The sequence below is a fragment of the Bufo gargarizans genome, chromosome 4 (assembly GCF_014858855.1).
Source record: "Bufo gargarizans isolate SCDJY-AF-19 chromosome 4, ASM1485885v1, whole genome shotgun sequence".
Classification (NCBI taxonomy): domain Eukaryota; kingdom Metazoa; phylum Chordata; class Amphibia; order Anura; family Bufonidae; genus Bufo; species Bufo gargarizans.
Window position 1 is genome coordinate 189,449,197 of NC_058083.1, and position 19,514 is coordinate 189,468,710.

Below are 19,514 nucleotides of genomic sequence, written 5' to 3' on the forward strand. Positions count from 1 at the left end.
TCGTTGAATATTCGAAAATTCGCAATTTTTTTTCTTTAAAAAAATCGGCAAGGTAATGATGGTGTAATATGCGAATTTTCGTAATTTGAATTTTCGGATTCGAATTTTTATAGCGAATTTTTAAACTTACAACTATTAGACAAAGAAGATTATAGCACTATATTAGCTAAATTGCTCTATATTTGATTTTTTGAATATTCGCTATATTGCTATAACAGTTTTTTTGAATATTCGTAATATATAGCAATATAGCGAATATTCGAAAAAACAAATATAGAGCAATTTAGCTAATATAGTGCTATAATCTTTTTTTTTATAGTTGTAATTTTTTTCCAATCTGAACTTCAGATGAGAAAAAAATTACAACTATTAGACAAAGAAGATTATAGCACTATATTAGCTAAATTGCTCTATATTTGTTTTTTTATGAATATTCGCTATATTGCTATAACTTCGTTTCTTCGAATATTTGTAATATTCTAAAACAAGAATATATAGCAATATAGCGAATATTCGGAAAAAAAAAAACGAATATAGAGCAATTTAGCTAATATAGTGCTATAATCTTCTTTGTCTAAAAGTTGAAAAATTTGCAATAAAATTTGAATCCGAAAATGCGAATTACGAAAATTCTCATATTACACAATCATTACCTTGCCGATTTTTTCAATAAAAAAAATCGTGCATTTTCGAATATGACCCCTGCCGCTCATCACTACTCTTAAAGTCAAGTATATTGCAGCCTTCTTATTGACCCACAAGCTAGAAGCAGGAAGGGATCATGTGTACTGATTAAAAAATAAAAACTGGAAAAAAAAAAGTAATAATTCGGAAAAAAATTGAATTTTCGAAATTACAAATATATATAACTATATTCGAAATATTCGCGAATTTTCGAAGTACCTATATTCGCGATAAAAATTTGAAATTCGAATATTCGTGATCAACACTAGTCTTGATGCCGCAAGGCCAGAAAAATTGTGTATTTTGGCAAAAAAGTGTGTTTTTAAAAACCCTGAAAATTATGGCTGTATTTCTAGCTCAAATTGTACACTGACTAATCCTGCAAATGCACCAGATGTTGTATATTGTCAAAAAAGGGTGATTTTTTTTACAACCAGATTATTAGTGCTGTTTTTGAAGCTTGGATTTCAAGCTCAGATGCATGCATTAAATAGCCGCCGCCGCCCACCTAACTGACTTGCAAAAGTTATTTTTTTTTCGGTCACTGGGCTCAGGGCAGGATAAAAAAATGGTGCCCTGCACCCAGACATCAAAATGTATGTAGATCGCTGAGTTAGATTCATGTTTTGAACAAAGATTCTCTCCCTGAAATCACCAGCCACATCCTCTCCCTACACTAAGCACAGCAGAGTGACGTGCAGCGCTACATGACTCCAGCTTATATAGAGGCTGGGTCACATGCTACACTGGGCAATCACAGCCATGCCATTAGTAGGCATGGCTGTGATATCTTCTAAGGGCACACAGTTAAACGCTTGTTGATTGGCTGCTCTGCAGCCTTTCAAAAAACGCCAAGAAAGCGCCGAACACCGAACTTTTACTGAAATCCTAAAAAATCCTAAAGTTCGATACGAACCCGAACTTTACAGTTCGGGTTCGCTCAACCCTAGTGGTTAGCTCTCCGAGATGTCTGGAACAACCTCCCTGCAGAGATCCTTCTCTTTTGTTCATTCACTTAGCATTTTGCTAATTGATCAAAATAGACTAACACTTCTTTTTTCAAAGCATCCTTACTTTACAAGATTTTTCCACACCTGCCTAAAGGTCCCTTTACATTGCTCAGTTGAGCAGACGATTGTCGGGAAGGAAGTGTGCCTTCCTGCAATCGTCTGCTCGTCAATGAAGGAGACTGCTGCATTTACATACAATGATCTCCTTCGCTGTATTTTGAGAGGAGCGATAGCTACTGTAATGCCATTGCTGTTCCCCATACAGAATTATTGTTTGCCGGCAGCAGAGTGCTATTTAGACGGCACGATCTGCTTCTAGCAAGCGATGATTTAGGTGACCACACAAACTTTCTTATTACCTGATAATCAAACGTTTTGCCATTCATTGATAATTGTCTGAACTTTTACACCGGCAGATCATCGCTAAAGAGCATTCATACAAACGCTTGCTAATGATTATCTGCCTGATGCCCAGGCAAGGAAAAGGGACCTTAAGACTTTTGCACAGTACTGTACACATACACATATATAATACAGCCAGGGCCGGTGCTACCATAAGGCAGACCAAGCGGCATGATGGCTGACATGGGGTGCTAATGGCTGACATGGGGGGCTAATGGATGACATGGCGGCATGATGGCTGACATGGGGGGCTGATGGCTGACATGGGGGTCCGATCTGAGGTCTGATTAACATTGGGGGACTGATTGGGGCTGTGAGCTGAGGTCTGATTAACATTGGGGGTCTGATTTCTGGTCTGACCTGAGGTGGGCGCCCCCCCTCGCAAAATGTAGCTTTGCTTGTGTTGGCAAAAATCCTTGCACCGGCCCTGAATACAGCATATACCACTACACCAGGCAGCCCTTTGGTAGTACATGACGTAATTCAGGAAACACAGAAGAGGGGAAAGGGGGCAGAGCTAACACAGTAAGGCTTGGCATTGATTGTCCTTATTAGCATTTCCTCCACAGTGTGACTGCCACACACTGAACTCCTGTGATCTGTCAAGTCCTGACCAGGGGTGTAACTAGATTCCTATGGACAAATATAGGACCTGGGCCCTCCTTTCCTATAAAACTCATTAGCATTGCTAGGATCCACTAAGTTAAATGTTCCTCTTTCCAATATTTTTTTTTCCTATATATGATAATGCACCTCTAATTCATACAGTCATACTGTTACAAATAATAACACTCTTTGAGTAACAAATGTTTTTTTTACACATTTATTTTCCTGCCTAAGCCTGAAATGCAGTCTAGCAGCTGTTCTTTACAAAAATAAGAAATACAAGAGTGTGTTATCAGAATAATTTCTATCACATCTACTTTGGAAGTGTTGTTGATTCTTGAACAACTTCTACAATGGGAACATTTTCAGTAATTGGAATATTCTTGGCTGGACCAGGGCATTGGTCTGATACCGAGGCCTTCTCAGGGAAAGGGCGAATAAATGATTTAGATGGTTTCCTTTCCTGCTTCTTATCTGGTTTTGCTCCCTTTACCTTCTTTTCTTTCTCTGGAGTAGCATTTGTAGTTGGTGCTTCATTTCCAGAAAGATATGTAATTGTCCCAACTGGTTTAGATGGATCTGATGGAGGACCATGAGGCCTTTGTGGCTGGCCATGATGATGCTCATAATTGTGTAGATGCTCATGATCATGCTCATGCTCATGCTCGTGACTTTCACTGTTATGGTCATGATCATGTTTGTGGTCATGTTTATGTCCATGTTTGTCCCCATGCTTAGTGTGCCCATGTCCATGTCTGTGGCCATGTTTTTTTCCTCTTCCCCTGTCTCCTTTCTTTCCATGATCTTGTTTGTCTTTACTCGGTTGATCTGCACCATGGCCTTCATTATGTTTCTGCTGTTCCACAACAGCCGCCTAAACATAAGGACAATATTATTTTCACATAAAAATACAGTTCAAAAGTCACTCTAACTTGATGACTTGTATTATTTAAAATACAGATATGGTGCAATAAGATCAAAGTGAAATACAATAATCGCATGAAGATTTCAACTTAGCACAGCTATATTCCATATTAGGCTAGAATATGGAATATAGCAGTGCTAAGTTGAAATCTTCATGCGATTATTTCGTGTTATATTACTCGCATCGCAATTTCGACTTTTGTGTATGTTCTTAATATTGCTCTAACTTCGTCTTTTAGAATATTCATAATATTCTGAAAGACGAAGTTAGAGCAATATTACGAATATTCTAAAAGACGAAGTTAGAGCAATATTGCGAAATTTCGTAAAATACACATATAGATTAGATTGTAATTTAGCTAATATGGAATATAGCAGTAAGTTGAAAACGCCACTGACTGGAGCAGCCAGGAAGCCAGGAATCCAAAGGACAGGTAAGAACAACTTTAGGGAAGTGGGAAAGAAAAAAATATAACAATAAAAAAAAAAATATTCGATTTCGCAAATATATAGAATGATATTCGAAATATTCGCGAAATCTCGAAATTGCGATATTCGAGAAAAAAATTCGCAATTCGAATATTCGCGCTCAACACTAACCACCACTACATGGGCTGATGTAAATAATGAAGAGATGGCAGTGCTTGTGCAAGTTCACCAATCTGATATTGCCGTCTACTCTATTCCACTGAATTACCAAAGTGTTTTCTATGTAGATCAAGATTAAAAGAAAATATATATATTGTTCCATCAATGACTTCTTAGCTCTTTTCCATTCTAGAAGAACTGGATCTTTTGTACTGCCGCGGCGTTAAAGCACAGACAGTTTGCCCTGAATATCTAACAATCTTACTGCCCTCAATACTGATACATTGTTTTATTTCACATACCTCTGGTTCAAATATTTCACAGGTCACTTTTAGCACATTCTTTTCATCTGGAGTGCTCCAGTGTGCTACAGCCATACTCTTACAGTAGCCAGTATGCTAGAGAAAAAGGAAACAAAATAAATATATTAAATCTAGCATCTAACAACAACAAAAAAAAAAACACACTAGTGCTAGTACAAGTAATCTGTTATTAGGCTTATTTCACACTAGCACAAGATTAGCACACTAGCATTCCAGCATTCCCAGAAGATTGAAAGTCTCCGTCTGGCCCCATTAATATGCCGAGCAGCTGTTTTCTTCCAGCCGATTCTCTGCATATTTGCCAGAATGCGGCTGGATCTCTGGCAGTCCCCATTATATTTAATGGGGCCAAACTGAGACTTTCAAGATTCTGGCAATGCCAGAATGCAGAACGATCTGGCAGGATGTTCCCTGCCAAAACAGCCTGCAGGATCTGTAGCACTAGTGTGAAACTAGCCTTAGCTGATGCATCTGCTCATTTTGCATGGAGCACTACAAAGCATTACATGGCATCAATTGAAATCAAAATGACTCAGTGGATTTCAGTGGACAACTATTAATCCAATAGAACCTCAGGTGCCACAGTTGTAGAGAGGCATCGTAGACCTGCAAGATTTCTTATTAACACTGACACAGAAACCCCAGTCTACCAAAACAGTAGCCTCTCATACAGAGAAGCTTTCTATTCTAGCACATAGAGGGGAACATATGAACATAAAAGAGCATATGTACTGGTATTGTCTTGATAGCTCAATCCCCTTTAGCCCCTTTTTTCGACTTGTGCCATAAATCTACAGCGCAAATTGGGGCTTTAATGATGGCGCAGGCTCAGAAACTGAACGGCACCACAGCCACTAGATGCTTACTATCAGTTGTATTGTGCGGAGGTACGATTAGGACACAGTTCCATTCAGTGTTTAGCCCTTTTATTACGGTTTTAATGCACATTATGGCAAGAAACACTCAACTAAGTAAAGTCTGTCCAATTAATAGTCCAGAATTACTTAAAGACATGAAGCACGGTGGCTCAGTGGTTAGCACTGGTGCCTAGCAGCACTGGGGTCCTAGGTTCGAATCTGACCAAGGACAATATCTGCATGGAGTTTGTATGTTCTCCCTGTGTTTGTGTGGGTTTCCTCCCACACTCCAAAGACATACTGATAGGGACCTTAGATTGTGAGCCTCATTGGGAACAGTTGGATGTTAATGTCTGTAAAGTGCTGTGGAATATAGTAGCTATATAAGTGCATAAAATAAATTAATAATGAAGGTCATTTAATCTGGAAAATTTCCCAAACTTCGAAGGCATCCTCATATGCAGTCATAAAAACCTTTAAATGGATCTCTGGCAGTCACCATTATATTTCACACTTTTTTGTTATTTATATAATTCCACATGTGTTAATTCATAGTTTTGATGCCTTCAGTGTGAATCTACAATTTTCATAGTCATGAAAATAAAGAAAACTCTTTGAATGAGAAGGTGTGTCCAAACGTTTGGTCTGTACTGTACATCAATGCAGAGATCAAGTACCAGACACATTCTGGCCTTTATGGTCTGCAAAGAAGCCTGTACTAAGAAGCAAAAACAAGAAGGAGAACAGAATGTCTTCACCAAGAAACACAAGGAATGGACAGTAGACCAGTGGAAACTGTACTTTCCATTTTTGATGAGTCAAAATTTGGGATTTTTGGTTCCAATCACCAAGTCTTGGTGTTCTGTGAGATGCACTAAAGGTGAGTTGATGGTTTCTACATTTGTGGCTCCCACCATGAAGCATGGAGGAGCAGGTGTGATGGTGTGGGGTGCTTTGCAGGTGAAACTATTGGTGATTTATTCAAAATTAAAGACACACTTAACCAGAATGGCCACCACGTACCACGGCATTCTGCAGCAACATGCCATGCCATCTGGATTGCGCTTAGTAGGACCATCATTTGTTTTTCAAGAGGACAATGGCCACAAACACATATAAGGGTTATCTGACCAAGAAGGAGAGTGATGCAGTGCTGTTAGTTTACATGGCCCAAAGGAGATGGTTTGGGATGAGTTGACCCACAGAGTGAAGGAAAAGCAGACAAGTGCTCAGGACATTTGGGAAGTCCTTCAAGGCTATTTGAAGACCATTCCAGGTGACTACCCGATGAAGCTGATTGAGAAAATGCCAAGAGTGTGAGAAGCTGCCATCAAAGCAAATGGGGTTACTTTGAAGAATGTAATAATATTTTTATAATAATATTATTATTTTTTTGCTTACTATAAAATTCCATGTGTTCCTTGGAATGTAGAAAATAAAAAAATAAAAACCATTGAATGGAAAGGTGTATGTGTGTGTATATATATATATATATATATACAGGTCCTTCTCAAAGAATTAGCATATTGTGATAAAGTTCATTATTTTCTGTAATGTACTGATAAACATTAGACTTTCATATATTTTAGATTCATTACACACCAACTGAAGTAGTTCAAGCCTTTTATTGTTTTAATATTGATGATTTTGGCATACAGCTCATGAAAACCCAAATTTCCTATCTCAAAAAATTAGCATATTTCATCCAACCAATAAAAGAAAAGTGTTTTTAATACAAAAAAAGTCAACCTTCAAATAATTATGTTCAGTTATGCACTCAATACTTGGTCGGGAATCCTTTTGCAGAAATGACTGCTTCAATGCGGCGTGGCATGGAGGCAATCAGCCTGTGGCACTGCTGAGGTGTTATGGAGGCCCAGGATGCTTCGATAGCGGCCTTAAGCTCATCCAGAGTGTTGGGTCTTGCGTCTCTCAACTTTCTCTTCCTAATATCCCACAGATTCTCTATGGGGTTCAGGTCAGGAGAGTTGGCAGGCCAATTGAGCACAGTAATACTATGGTCAGTAAACCATTTACCAGTGGTTTTGGCACTGTGAGCAGGTGCCAGGTCGTGCTGAAAAATGAAATCTTCATCTCCATAAAGCTTTTCAGCAGATGGAAGCATGAAGTGCTCCAAAATCTCCTGATAGCTAGCTGCATTGACCCTGCCCTTGATAAAACACAGTGGACCAACACCAGCAGCTGACATGGCACCCCAGACCATCACTGACTGTGGGTACTTGACACTGGACTTCAAGCATTTTGGCATTTCCCTCTCCCCAGTCTTCCTTCAGACTCTGGCACCTTGATTTCCGAATGACATGCAACAGTCCAGTGCTGCTTCTCTGTAGCCCAGGTCAGGCGCTTCTGCCGCTGTTTCTGGTTCAAAAGTGGCTTGACCTGGGGAATGCGGCACCTGTAGCCCATTTCCTGCACACGCCTGTACACGGTGGCTCTGGATGTTTCTACTCCAGACTCAGTCCACTGCCTTCACAGGTCCCCCAAGGTCTGGAATCGGTCCTTCTCCACAATCTTCCTCAGGGTCCGGTCACCTCTTCTCGTTGTGCAGAGTTTTCTGCCACACTTTTTCCTTCCCACAGACTTCCTACTGAGGTGCCTTGATACAGCACTCTGGGAACAGCCTATTCGTTCAGAAATTTCTTTCTGTGTCTTACCCTCTTGCTTGAGGGTGTCAATGATGGCCTTCTGGACAGCAGTCAGGTCGGCAGTCTTAGCCATGATTGCGGTTTTGAGTAATGAACCAGGCTAGGAGTTTTTAAAAGCCTCAGGAATCTTTTGCAGGTGTTTAGAGTTAATTAGTTGATTCAGATGATTAGGTTAATAGCTCGTTTAGAGAACCTTTTCATGATATGCTAATTTTTTTAGATAGGAATTTTGGGTTTTCATGAGCTGTATGCCAAAATCATCAATATTAAAACAATAAAAGGCTTGAACTACTTCAGTTGGTGTGTAATGAATCAAAAATACATGAAAGTCTAATGTTTATCAGTACTTTACAGAAAATAATGAACTTTATCACAATATGCTAATTCTTTGAGAAGGACCTGTATATATATATATATATATATATATATATATATAACGAAAGTAAAACAGCAGCACTCTTTAGGTTGCCAGCTGCAAATCCCACTTGAATTCCTGGACCAGGAATAGTAGAACAAAATCGGTGAAATGAGGGCAAGCTTGACAAAGGGTCCATTGAGAGAGCTGAAATGCTGCATTGCTGTTAGGTGTAATAAAATCCATCTTTTTCACCACAAGACTGGAGTGCTGCCCTCATTTCACCGATTTATATTTATGTATATATATATATATATATATATATATATATATACACACATATTCCGTATTCACTGAAGAGACAGAGCTTTGTTGTGGTACTAATTATGTATTTTAAATATTATTCTGATTATTTTCTGTAATTATAACTTAGTATTAGTTCAAATTAGTTAACATTCTTAAAATCTTCCCATTATTGACCCTTCTAATTCTTTAGTGTATATCAGCACTATTGTTTGCATACCATTTGTCTTCCAGTGATGGAATGAGGTCTCTGCACATAGATGTAAGGTTAAAACAAAGTATTTCTTAAAGATGGAATAGAATCACTATGGGTCGTGATGGGGTTAGGAACTGCAGCATCTCATTTCCCGATAGATTTGGCACTTTCCAAGTTGTGAGGACAGCTCCTGTTGTGCGGTCAACCACATGTAAAACATGCCTGTTCACTTGTGGCTTCTGACCGCAGTGGTTATACAGTTGATCAGCTGCTGTATATGTTTAATATATTTTACCATGGATATCACTATTTGAAGCTAATCAGAATGCTAAAGAACCATGAAAAAATTCACCACCGTGCTAACAATAGTCCATGAATGATGGCAGACAAAAATCACATCACAAACACATGACTATACATGTGGTAACCACATGCGGGCAGCCACATGCATTCCTTAACTGCAGGATGACCACATGGCAGTGCCATTAGGTTGTACCCTAAGAAAGCTGATAGAGATGACAAGAAAACTAGAACCTAACTTTTATTACCATTTTATTTGTTATATACTTACTGCAAATTCACAGTCCAGGGGGTTACACAGGGAAAAATCTTCAGCTGATTTGTTACAAGTAGACTCAAGAATTGTAAATTCCACATGGTAAGCTGTTCCTGCAACTACCTAAGAAGAAATAGTGAACATGAGTATGTATGTCATTAGAGGATGGGACTTGATGCAAAACCCTTGAAATGTAGAAGTATCTAACGCAATGACCAAGTTTAGACTTGTTATGGGGAACAGCCCAAATGGCACAACCATCATGCACATGCAATCACATTAAAAACACATGTTAATGCATATAGATTTATGGTGATTTATGGTTTTCCATTTTAGCTGTGGTTGAGCATGAGTGCTGCTGCTCGATTCTAAGCTTCTTCTGTCATCAATGCCCCATAAGCATTGAATGAGGAGCAGTGCTCCTTCTTGACTGCCACTCAAACTCCTCCTCACTGTGGTCATGTAGTGAGGAGGAAGAGGAGACTTGAGACCCCCATTCTAGTGATTGTTGGGGTCCAGCAGGGGAGCCTGGAGCAGTCATACATTTTTTTACCTCTCCAGTGGATAAGTGATAAATGTCCGTTACAATGAAAGGTTGGAAATGTCACAATAATACCAACACTTATAGAAACCCAATCCAACATCTAGAAAACACAGAGGTCTATTTTACAAGGTAAAAACCAACCCAAATAGCTAGAAAAAAAACTAAAAAAGACATTTAAAATAGCCCTAAATTGCTATGGACAATTATATTACTAAAGGACAAAGATCAGTATGCGAAAATGTACCTGTTTGAGATAGAATAAAGTCTTTACATAGTGCTTATGTGGCTGCCGGTGAAAAATATCTTTCCACTGTGTGAGCCAGTAAATAGAATATATGATTGAAAGGACATTCCTTTAGGTTGATACCTTTTAATGAATAACTGAAAAGATTATGACAAAACTACAAGATTTTGAGACTAGTCAGTTCTCTCAGTGCTTGATGAAGTGACCTGAGTAGTCTCAAAAGCTTGCAATTAAGTATCAACTACTAAGAAATCAAATTTTTCTATATTTTCATTTGGATGACAGCTATCCCTCATGACCACGTCATGCACATGTTCAGGACAGTATGTATGGTTTCTCAGTGGGAAGTAAGGACAATGGGGAGTGCAAGACACCGCTGTCAGAGGCTTATTTCCAGTGCAAATAAAGGATCAGGTATTCTGAAATTTACCATTCCCAACCTGTCTCTTCTCCGAAACCATCTCAGAGGAGAGTCAATACACCCCCATACACATAACATAGGTGGCAGGTCCTGCTGAAATTAGCAAGTTTGGATGACCTTTCTCTGACATGGATGTTCACCTTAGGCTACTTTCACACTCGCGTTTGGTGCGGATCCGTTCAGATAATACAACCATCTACATCCGTTCAGAATGGATCCATTTGTATTATCTATAACATGGCCAAGACGGGTCCGTCTTGAACACCATTGAAAGTCAATGGAGGACGGATCCGTTTTCTATTGTGCCAGATTGTGTCAGAGAAAACGTATCCGTCCCCACTGACTTACATTGTGTGTCAGGACGGATCAGTTTGGCTCAGTTTCGTCAGACGGACGCTGCAAGCAGTGTTTTGGTGTCCACCTCCAAAGCGGAATGGAGACAGAACTGAGGCAAACTGAAGCATTCTGAGCGGATCCTTACCCATTCGGAATGCATTAGGGCAAAACTGATCCGTTTTGGACCTCTTGTGAGAGCCCTGAACGGATCTCACAAACGGAAAGCCAAAACGCCAGTGTGAAAGTAGCCTTAAGTGTCTTGTCTTTTGTTCTAGTCTGATGCTCTCTACCTATAATTCCATCAGCGCCAGTATTTCTATATATGAAAGTGTAATACATTTTGCACTGTAGGAGAAATCACTGCTGCCTCACTTCAGTTCATTTTATAACTAGCTCTATTCGGTAGAGACGTAAATCCCAAACCCTTACAAATTATCCTCTGTAACCTCTTTACAGCAATTTATAATCTAAAAACATGTACTTTTTAGCATTTTTTAGACAAGTTTTACATTCCCCCTTATTTCGTAGGGAAAAAAGCTCTCTTTTAAGGGTGACTGAGTTTTGATGTCATAGAGACATTTTGAAGTTTTGATCGGTGGGGGTCTGACTGCTGAGACTCCCACCATTCGCTACAATCAGGAGAGACAATCATGTACATATTGTGCCCTCTCTCCTATCTGCAGGAGATGGGCTCAGTTGAAGTCTATAGGCCCCCCTTGATTCCATCCTCTGCAGTGAGGAGAGAGAGTGTGATACGCACATGCCTCTCTCTACTCATTCTAGCGATTAGTAGGGTCTCAGCACTAAGACCGCCACCAATAAAAACTTTTGATATGTCTCTATGACATATGAAAAGTTTTACCAAAACTGAGTGACCCTTTAAGTGACAAATAAGACAAAGGGCATCAGCATAGCATCTAACAGTTGTCATGGTGCGGTTCACCGTGACATGTGTTGCCATGCAGGCTGGCTGCACGCTTTTTGCGTACTGGCTGTGGGTGATTCAGTGCCTGTGTACGTGTGTACCCCTTTGACCGTATCTGTATTTCTGTTAATATATTCTGGTTCCGTGTTTCTTGTTGCCAAGGGCAACGCCCAGTTCTGTATCCATGTATGCTGGTTGCCAGGGGTAACATCCGGTTCTGTTCCTGTGTGTCTTGGCTATCTGAGCTCCGGTGCTGATGGGGTTAACTCTCCCTGTCTGTTTCTCCTGGGTGTGGCTTCCCAGGTGCCTCGTTACCCAGCTATATAGTCCTGTGAGCTGTGGTTCTGGGGGTCAGTCTTTCTCAGTCTGTCCTGAGTCCTGTCTGTGGCTGATAGGTGTAGCACCTCGCTTCTGTTCCTGGGGGTTTTCAGTTACCCTTCGGCGTGGTGTCGCCTGGTTTTGTATCAAGTGTCTGTTATCAAGTTTCTGTTCTCAAGTGTCTGTGCTCCAGTTCCTGTTATGTGCTATGCCTTGTTCTGATCTGTTCTTGCCCTGTCTTGTATTATGTTATATGTTCCCTGTTTTCACCTAGCAGAGTGTATCTGCATCTAAGCGCCTAGCAGTGCTTAACTGCGTCCGTTATTTGCTTCTGCCCTGTATGTTTGTTTCCTCTCTCCTCTGGAAGGGGGTTCCTGGCTTCCCCGGAGGGGGAATCTCTACCCTGTGTGTACCTCTGGTTCTGTTTGTCTGTCCCGTTGGAGGTTTCAGCAGCCTGTTCCTGGCAGGTAGGGGCCAAGCATTTCGGGACCCTCATGGAGGTGCGACCAGTGAGCCCTCGGCCCAGTTATCCCCACCATACGGGGCTCTGTGAAGTACAGGGCTCACTGGCTCCACCCTCCAGGTTTTGCTGTTGTCCTCCGCTACTCTTGATCCTGTGGTATTGTTACCACTTCTGTTTACCTGCTTTCCTGTCATGCCTGTTCTGTTTGCCTGTGACCTGCTTGTAGTACGTCCCGGAGGTCTGCCTTGGACCCCCGGCACGTGACAACAGTTGATCATTATTAGTCTACACTATTCATAAAACGACATTTGAGAAGGTTCTAGAGCAGGGGTGCATAATGTTTTCTGATTGGGGGGCCACATTGTCAGACTGACCCAACATTAATGGCCAAAAATTAAATTTAAAGGGGTATTAGCAACTGAAATACTGTATTTATGGCATATTGAACATAGAGTATATACTATAAATGTCTAGTTACAGTTACAGGACTCGCATCTAATGGAAGAATACATGAAAAATGCATTTGAGCAGCCACAAGACACAAACAGACATGTCTGTTAACAGATGGTTGGGGCCGCGCTGAATGGTATCAAAGGCTGCATGTGGCACCGGAGCCACAGGTTGTGCACCCCTGCTTTAGAGCTAATAAATATTGATGACTGAATCACAAATTTTGTCTTTTACTTATTTGTAAAGTATATATTGGAAGAATTAGAAAGATGTATGAACCATACCTGAATTAGTTTCAAATATTTGTGATGTTCCTTCTCTATTTAGTATAAGAAACCTGTATGAGTATGTCCTGTAAGAAACACTAAACCCTGAAAACTGAGCATATAAACATAACCTGTACAGTAAAGCTTGTCTATAGTTCTTTCTGCATGGATATCTGCAAGCTGCTACAGAAAGCAGAAACATAACCTGTACAGTAAAGCTTGTCTATAGTTCTTTCTGCATGGATATCTGCAAGCTTCTACAGAAAGCAGAAACATAACCTGTACAGTAAAGCTTGTCTATAGTTCTTTCTGCATGGATATCTGCAAGCTTCTACAGAAAGCAGAAACATAACCTGTACAGTAAAGCTTGTCTATAGTTCTTTCTGCATGGATATCTGCAAGCTGCTACAGAAAGCAGTTTTTCCCAGTTCTGTGAAACACAAATCTGCTTAGCTATGGCACTATTTAGGAGTGAGGCGGGGGATTTATCTTGGTACCTATAGTATTCTGGAGTCTCTATTACAGAACCACATGGTTGTAACCCAGCGTTGCCAGGACACTGACAGACAAAAGTGCCTAGCTATAGCACTACTATAGCAGGCACTATGTATGTGCTATAATATACCTACCACATTTACTTTGTACTATTGGTAACTAGGAGATTCCTTTTAACAAAATGGCCACGCCAACAAAAAATATGAAGCATAAACTCAGCCGCCTCCTCCAACCATCAGAGGAGGGAGGGGAAAAATATGGCTGCAGCCTAATAGAAGGATACATTGCTTTTCTATATTATTATTTTTCATGGTCTGCAATTTTTATATCTGACTCTATATGATACATTAAATCCTTACATTATTAACCACTTGTATTTTATCTGTACCTGTCTAGCTCCTTTTGTTATGTTTCCAAGAGCAAAGTATTTGTTGTTGTTACTCTCCTTGTTAAACTTCTCCAGACTCTTTTGTGCAACCTCTTGAACATTACTATTATTCAACGGTATGGAAAAATGGCAGCCTCCGCAACCAAACTCCAGACGAGCAGCTGAAATATGAGACAAAATGTCACAAAATTATTTTCATGATTTGAACTCGTTGTTTTAGGACTAACAGAAATTAACCCCAAATTTTTGTAGCAAGGATAATAGTAAAGAAAAGAAATCAATAAGGTAAATAAATGATGATCACCCAATTATTATGGTATTTGTGCATAGAACTACTGGCATATACAGAACTAGGCAAGCAAAATATTCAAGCCAATCAATGTAACAATATAATCAGTCAGGTAAATACACTGTTAGGGGATGTTCACGTGACAGAAAATGCGCTGAGAAAATCAGCACAGAATCCACACTTTTTTAATATGTATGTAAATTGCATGTAAAGTTTGCCTATATTATACTAGAAAAACAGGATATGGAGTGGAATGAACTATTTCAATATTGAAATGGGTTTTCTGCAACTAGAATATTGATGACATCCTCAGGATAGATCATCATTATCTGATCAGTGGGGGTCTGGCATCAGCATTGATCAACTCTTTGAATAGGTTGCACGGTCTGGTGAGTACTGTGGCCCCTTCAGAGCACGTGAAGCACTTTTTTGTACATTGTATGGTGGCGGTCCATGGTATTGCAGCCCAGGTCCATTGACTTTAATGTGAAAGAGCTGCACATAGGCTATGTAAGCGATGAATGTGATGTCCCTGGCCTAGGAAGAGCCATGACCTCTTTAAATAGCTGATCAGTGGGGTGCCAAGAGTCGGACCTTCACCAATCACATGTTGATAAATATATCTCCGTGAAAACAATGATTCTGTTTGGGGACGAGCGATGACATTAGTGATTGCTCCTCCCCATACAGTGGAGGAGATCGCTGCATGTAATAACAGCAGTCTCCTCTGCTGATGAGCAACTGATTGCCAAGAAGGAATGCTTCCTTCCCAACAATTGCCTGCATAATCCGCCTATCTAATACAGCCTTAAAAGGGTTTTCTGAGATTTTTTTTTACTGATGACCTATTCTCTGGATAGGTCATCAGTATCTGATTGGTGGGGGTCTGACACCCGAGACCCCACCGATTAGCTGTTCTGAGAAGGCAGTGGGACTCCTGTGAGGATAGGTCACCAGTAAAAAAAAATCTCGGAAAAAACTTTTAAATCCTGAAAAAAAAAAACAGCAGCTAGGACACCGTGTTCAGTGTAAAAGGTTCCCTTTAAGAACAGTAAATAACTCTTCATAAGATAGCATACCTGGACTCAGTGTGCAGTCATAGCTGTGGAGTTTGGCAATTCTTTTTGGTTTATTCAACTGAAATATCACTTTGCACTGTCCAAAAACCTGTAACAGCAATGCAGATATAAGAATTACCATAAATGTTTTTCCATATGGCACATACAGTAAACAGTAATTACATAGAAAAAATTTGGCTGAACATAAAATTTTCAATAGATGGTTCCGCAAAAACGGAACGGATACGGAAGACATACGGGTGCATTTTTGTATGTGTTCCATTTTTTCTGTGGACCCATTGACTTGAATGGAGCCATTGAACGGGATTTGCGGGCAATAATAGGACATGTTCTATCTTTCAACGGAACAACGGAAATACGGAAATGGAATGCATACAGAGTACATTCTTTTTTTTTTTTTTTTGCGGAACTATTGAAATTAATGGTTCCGTATACGGAACGCAAAAGATGGTAAATGGGGAAAAAAAACGGTCGTGTGAAAGAGACCTTATAGTCCCAGATAACTGATTCCAAAGGAGAAGTTTTAGAAGCTGGAGTTACATGCTACGATGAGAAATGATGATGGCTGTAGTGCATATTATTCTCCAAAGTGCACAGATAGGATGATAGACTAAAATAACATTTGTTTTCTTATATTTGGCTATTTATATGCAAGGAGCTTCAACATTTCCATGGTCTCCCTGCAAACAAAGTCCATGTATGAATGCCTATTTACAGACTATAGACTGACAAAAGGGTAAGATTTAGTGACATTTTCTGAAATTTAGAATCTATCACCATAAATTTAATATGATAAAAGAGATTTTATTAAAGTCCTAGTGCACTTACTGCTTCATGACGGGGCTTGGCCTCGCAACTTGTCCACAGTCGCCGACTCAGTACATGACAGTCAGTTTCCAAAACGTCCAATGTCAGATAAAATACAGATCCATTCTCCTCCTGGTTCAGAAACAATAATCTTGTGTCACTTTCGCATTTCACCTACAAAGAATTCTGGAACATACTAGGTTTCACTAAATCTTTACTTTGCTATCTACCTATAAAACTACTACAATACATAGGAAGTGCCACAGGCCTGGAACTGGTCACACCTGCATAGCCCTAGGTTGTCTGAACTACTAAGTGGAGACTAGGGGCAGATTTGGCATTTCTGGAGCTCCTCTCGCCATACTAATCTCTGCCCCATCATTCTGCTAAACTCCATCCTATTTATTATTATTTATTTGAAAGTGCTATTAATTCCATAGCGCTGTAAATCTAGGAGGGGGTATGAAACTATTAACAGACTGATACAGAGAAGAGGAGAACCCTGCCCACAAGAGTTTACAATCTGCAGGAGCTTACAAACTTGATCCCCAATGACTATACCCTACTCTCAGCTTAGGCTGGGCACTTCTGCTACTTCTCTATGGCAGGGAAGAGCCATCCTCCTCCACTGGGCCCACGTGTACCTGAACCGGCTGCACAGGTATTATGTCCTTGTCTGGGTTTTTTTCAACCACTAGTGGCCATCAGGCTATCCCATAATATCTGGGGTCTCAAGCATTTGCTTGGTTTGCATGGTGGTAAAGTTCACCCCTGATGATGACAGAGTGTTCACACTTATATAATATTAACATTTTACCTTAATCAGGGTGCTTTCTAGATTACCTGCAGAAGATATACCATTATGCATGTATATAGCTATATGAGGAAATCAACCTATGACTATACTGGTCTGAACTGTGCTAAATCAAGATGGCAGCATTTACGTTTCAGACCAGTATAGGGCATGTCTCTTCATGGCACCGTTAGTTATTATATTGAAATACTTATGCATGTGATTTTCGTTATGCTTATTACCTGGTCGTTTGATACATTGCCTGTTCCTTCTATTAAGGCTACATTCACACAAACGTGGTGTTTTGCGGATCCGCAAAACACGGACACTGGACCATGTGCGTTCCGCAATTTCATAGAATGTCATAGAAAATGCCTATTTTTGTCCGCAGTTGTGGACTAGAATAGGACATGTTCTATTTTTTTTGCGGGGCCGCGGCGCGAAGCAACAGCTGCGGACAGCATAGAAATGAATGGGTCCGCTTGCGGAACGGATGCAGACTCATTCATACAGCCGTGTGAATGTAGCCTAATTGTGTTAATATTATTTTAATTAAATCAATAAAATTGTTAATTTTATGGGAACCTTATGGCTATGATTTTTTTTTTTTTGTATATTGTATTCTTGGAGTAGCTAATTCTCAGTTACAAGGTAAATTATGATATACAGGGAGGAAATGTTTGTAGTATTTTCTTCAAAGTAGTTTTTAGAAATGACTGATGGTACCCTATACACCGTGCATGCTTAAATACCATTTCACTTAATGCAGCTTCCTCTATGGTTAGAGTTATAGCAGCGGCTCATGTAATTGGCACCCAAAAAATCTAGGCTAACGTGGAGAGCAAGAAACCATTGCCTACGCAGTTGAAGGGATCTCTGCATTATAATCATTCTGAAACGTCTAATCTCTGCTTATAACTTCACATAAAGTTATGCTAAGATAAGTACATTTAATATTGTAAGACAAGTTCAAAAGCACAGTAAATATTGAGATTTTTAGAGAGGAGCTTTATCTTACTCACATCGAACTGTTCTTGAACATCGGAAATTCTTTTAAGCCCAAACACAAACCCGCTTCTTCGGTTGGCATTTAGCTGACGCAGAGACAAATCAGCAGCAGCTTCTACTCCACGGTCATTACAAGGAATGGACGCTAACACGGGTTCTTCGGCGGCTGGAGATGGTACAGCAGCAGCTAAGAACACCTGGGCGGAAAGCAGCAATAATGCAGCGACCTTCATCCTTCCTGGAAGAAGGAGTAAGAGCAAGACTTAGCCTGCTCAAGTGTCTGCTCAATTCACTATGGTAACTGTACCCAGCAAATAAGTCAGGTTGCTCACTCACTTATATACTTGGTTACCGTTATCACCTTTAACCCTTTCTATCCATCAGCAAACAAGAGAGTCAATGATTAGGTAAATGTCTAACACTATTCCGCAAAGTCAGGATGAAATCTTAAGCAAAAAGAGCAATGTTGTCTTTGTGTGTGACCTTGAAAAAATATACAAAGTTTATTTCCACAAGATAAGGGTTCATTAATACTACTAGCATAATATGATCAATATGAAACATAAAATAAAGGTGTACATATGGATCCATAATATGTTGGTGTAGTGTCCCACATATGTATTTATGGTCCACGCCAAATTGTTATATATTGTATGATGTCATTTTGTACTATTCCTTTGTCTATGCTGCTTAATCCATATTAAAGGCTGGTAACATGCGGAACATACTTTCACCACTAGATGTCTCTATCACACCACTTATATAGTGCATACACAGGAAGTTAGGGAGATTGGGAGTTAGGAGGAAGGAGAGGAGACAGTCTTGTCTCTGTCCTCATGGGCCTAGCCCAGAAGAACCAATTTGCTTCAACCTGTGAGTCCAATATTAGGACTATCTGATCCTACACTGTAAGTTACCCTTCCGGGGGATATAGTGGATTATCACTTTGAGGACCGCAACCTTTTCAAATAATGAAGCAGAGAGTAAGGGAGCTCGCCCTTGGGTTTTCGGATCACTGAACTAAAGACTATTGGCGAATGAAGATAACTGCCGTTTATTAGGTTTTAGTCGCCTTTGCATTAGGTGGACAGTTTCTAAGATACAGGCTGCCCCACCATAACCAATGACAGAAAGGCCATCTGTCAGAATACTTTTTTACAGAGGATCTAAACTATTATTGAAAGGTTGAGAGATCAGAGCAAGATCAGGAACCAAGTA

The 19,514-nt window shown here is 40.0% G+C and overlaps 1 protein-coding gene across 1 annotated transcript; it reads right to left on the reverse strand.

The window, feature by feature from the left end:
• Positions 1 to 2,905: 2,905 nt before the first annotated feature.
• On the reverse strand, positions 2,906 to 18,603 carry LOC122935915 (histidine-rich glycoprotein-like). Its single transcript, XM_044291858.1, has 7 exons — positions 18,311 to 18,603; positions 16,517 to 16,627; positions 15,689 to 15,776; positions 14,321 to 14,481; positions 9,486 to 9,593; positions 4,517 to 4,612; positions 2,906 to 3,576 (listed from the first exon to the last, which is right to left on the reverse strand). Exons 1-7 carry the CDS (start codon positions 18,527 to 18,529, stop codon positions 3,016 to 3,018), a joined length of 1,344 nt encoding a protein of 447 aa, XP_044147793.1. The 5' UTR covers positions 18,530 to 18,603; the 3' UTR covers positions 2,906 to 3,015.
• Between the last annotated feature and the right edge of the window lie 911 nt (positions 18,604 to 19,514).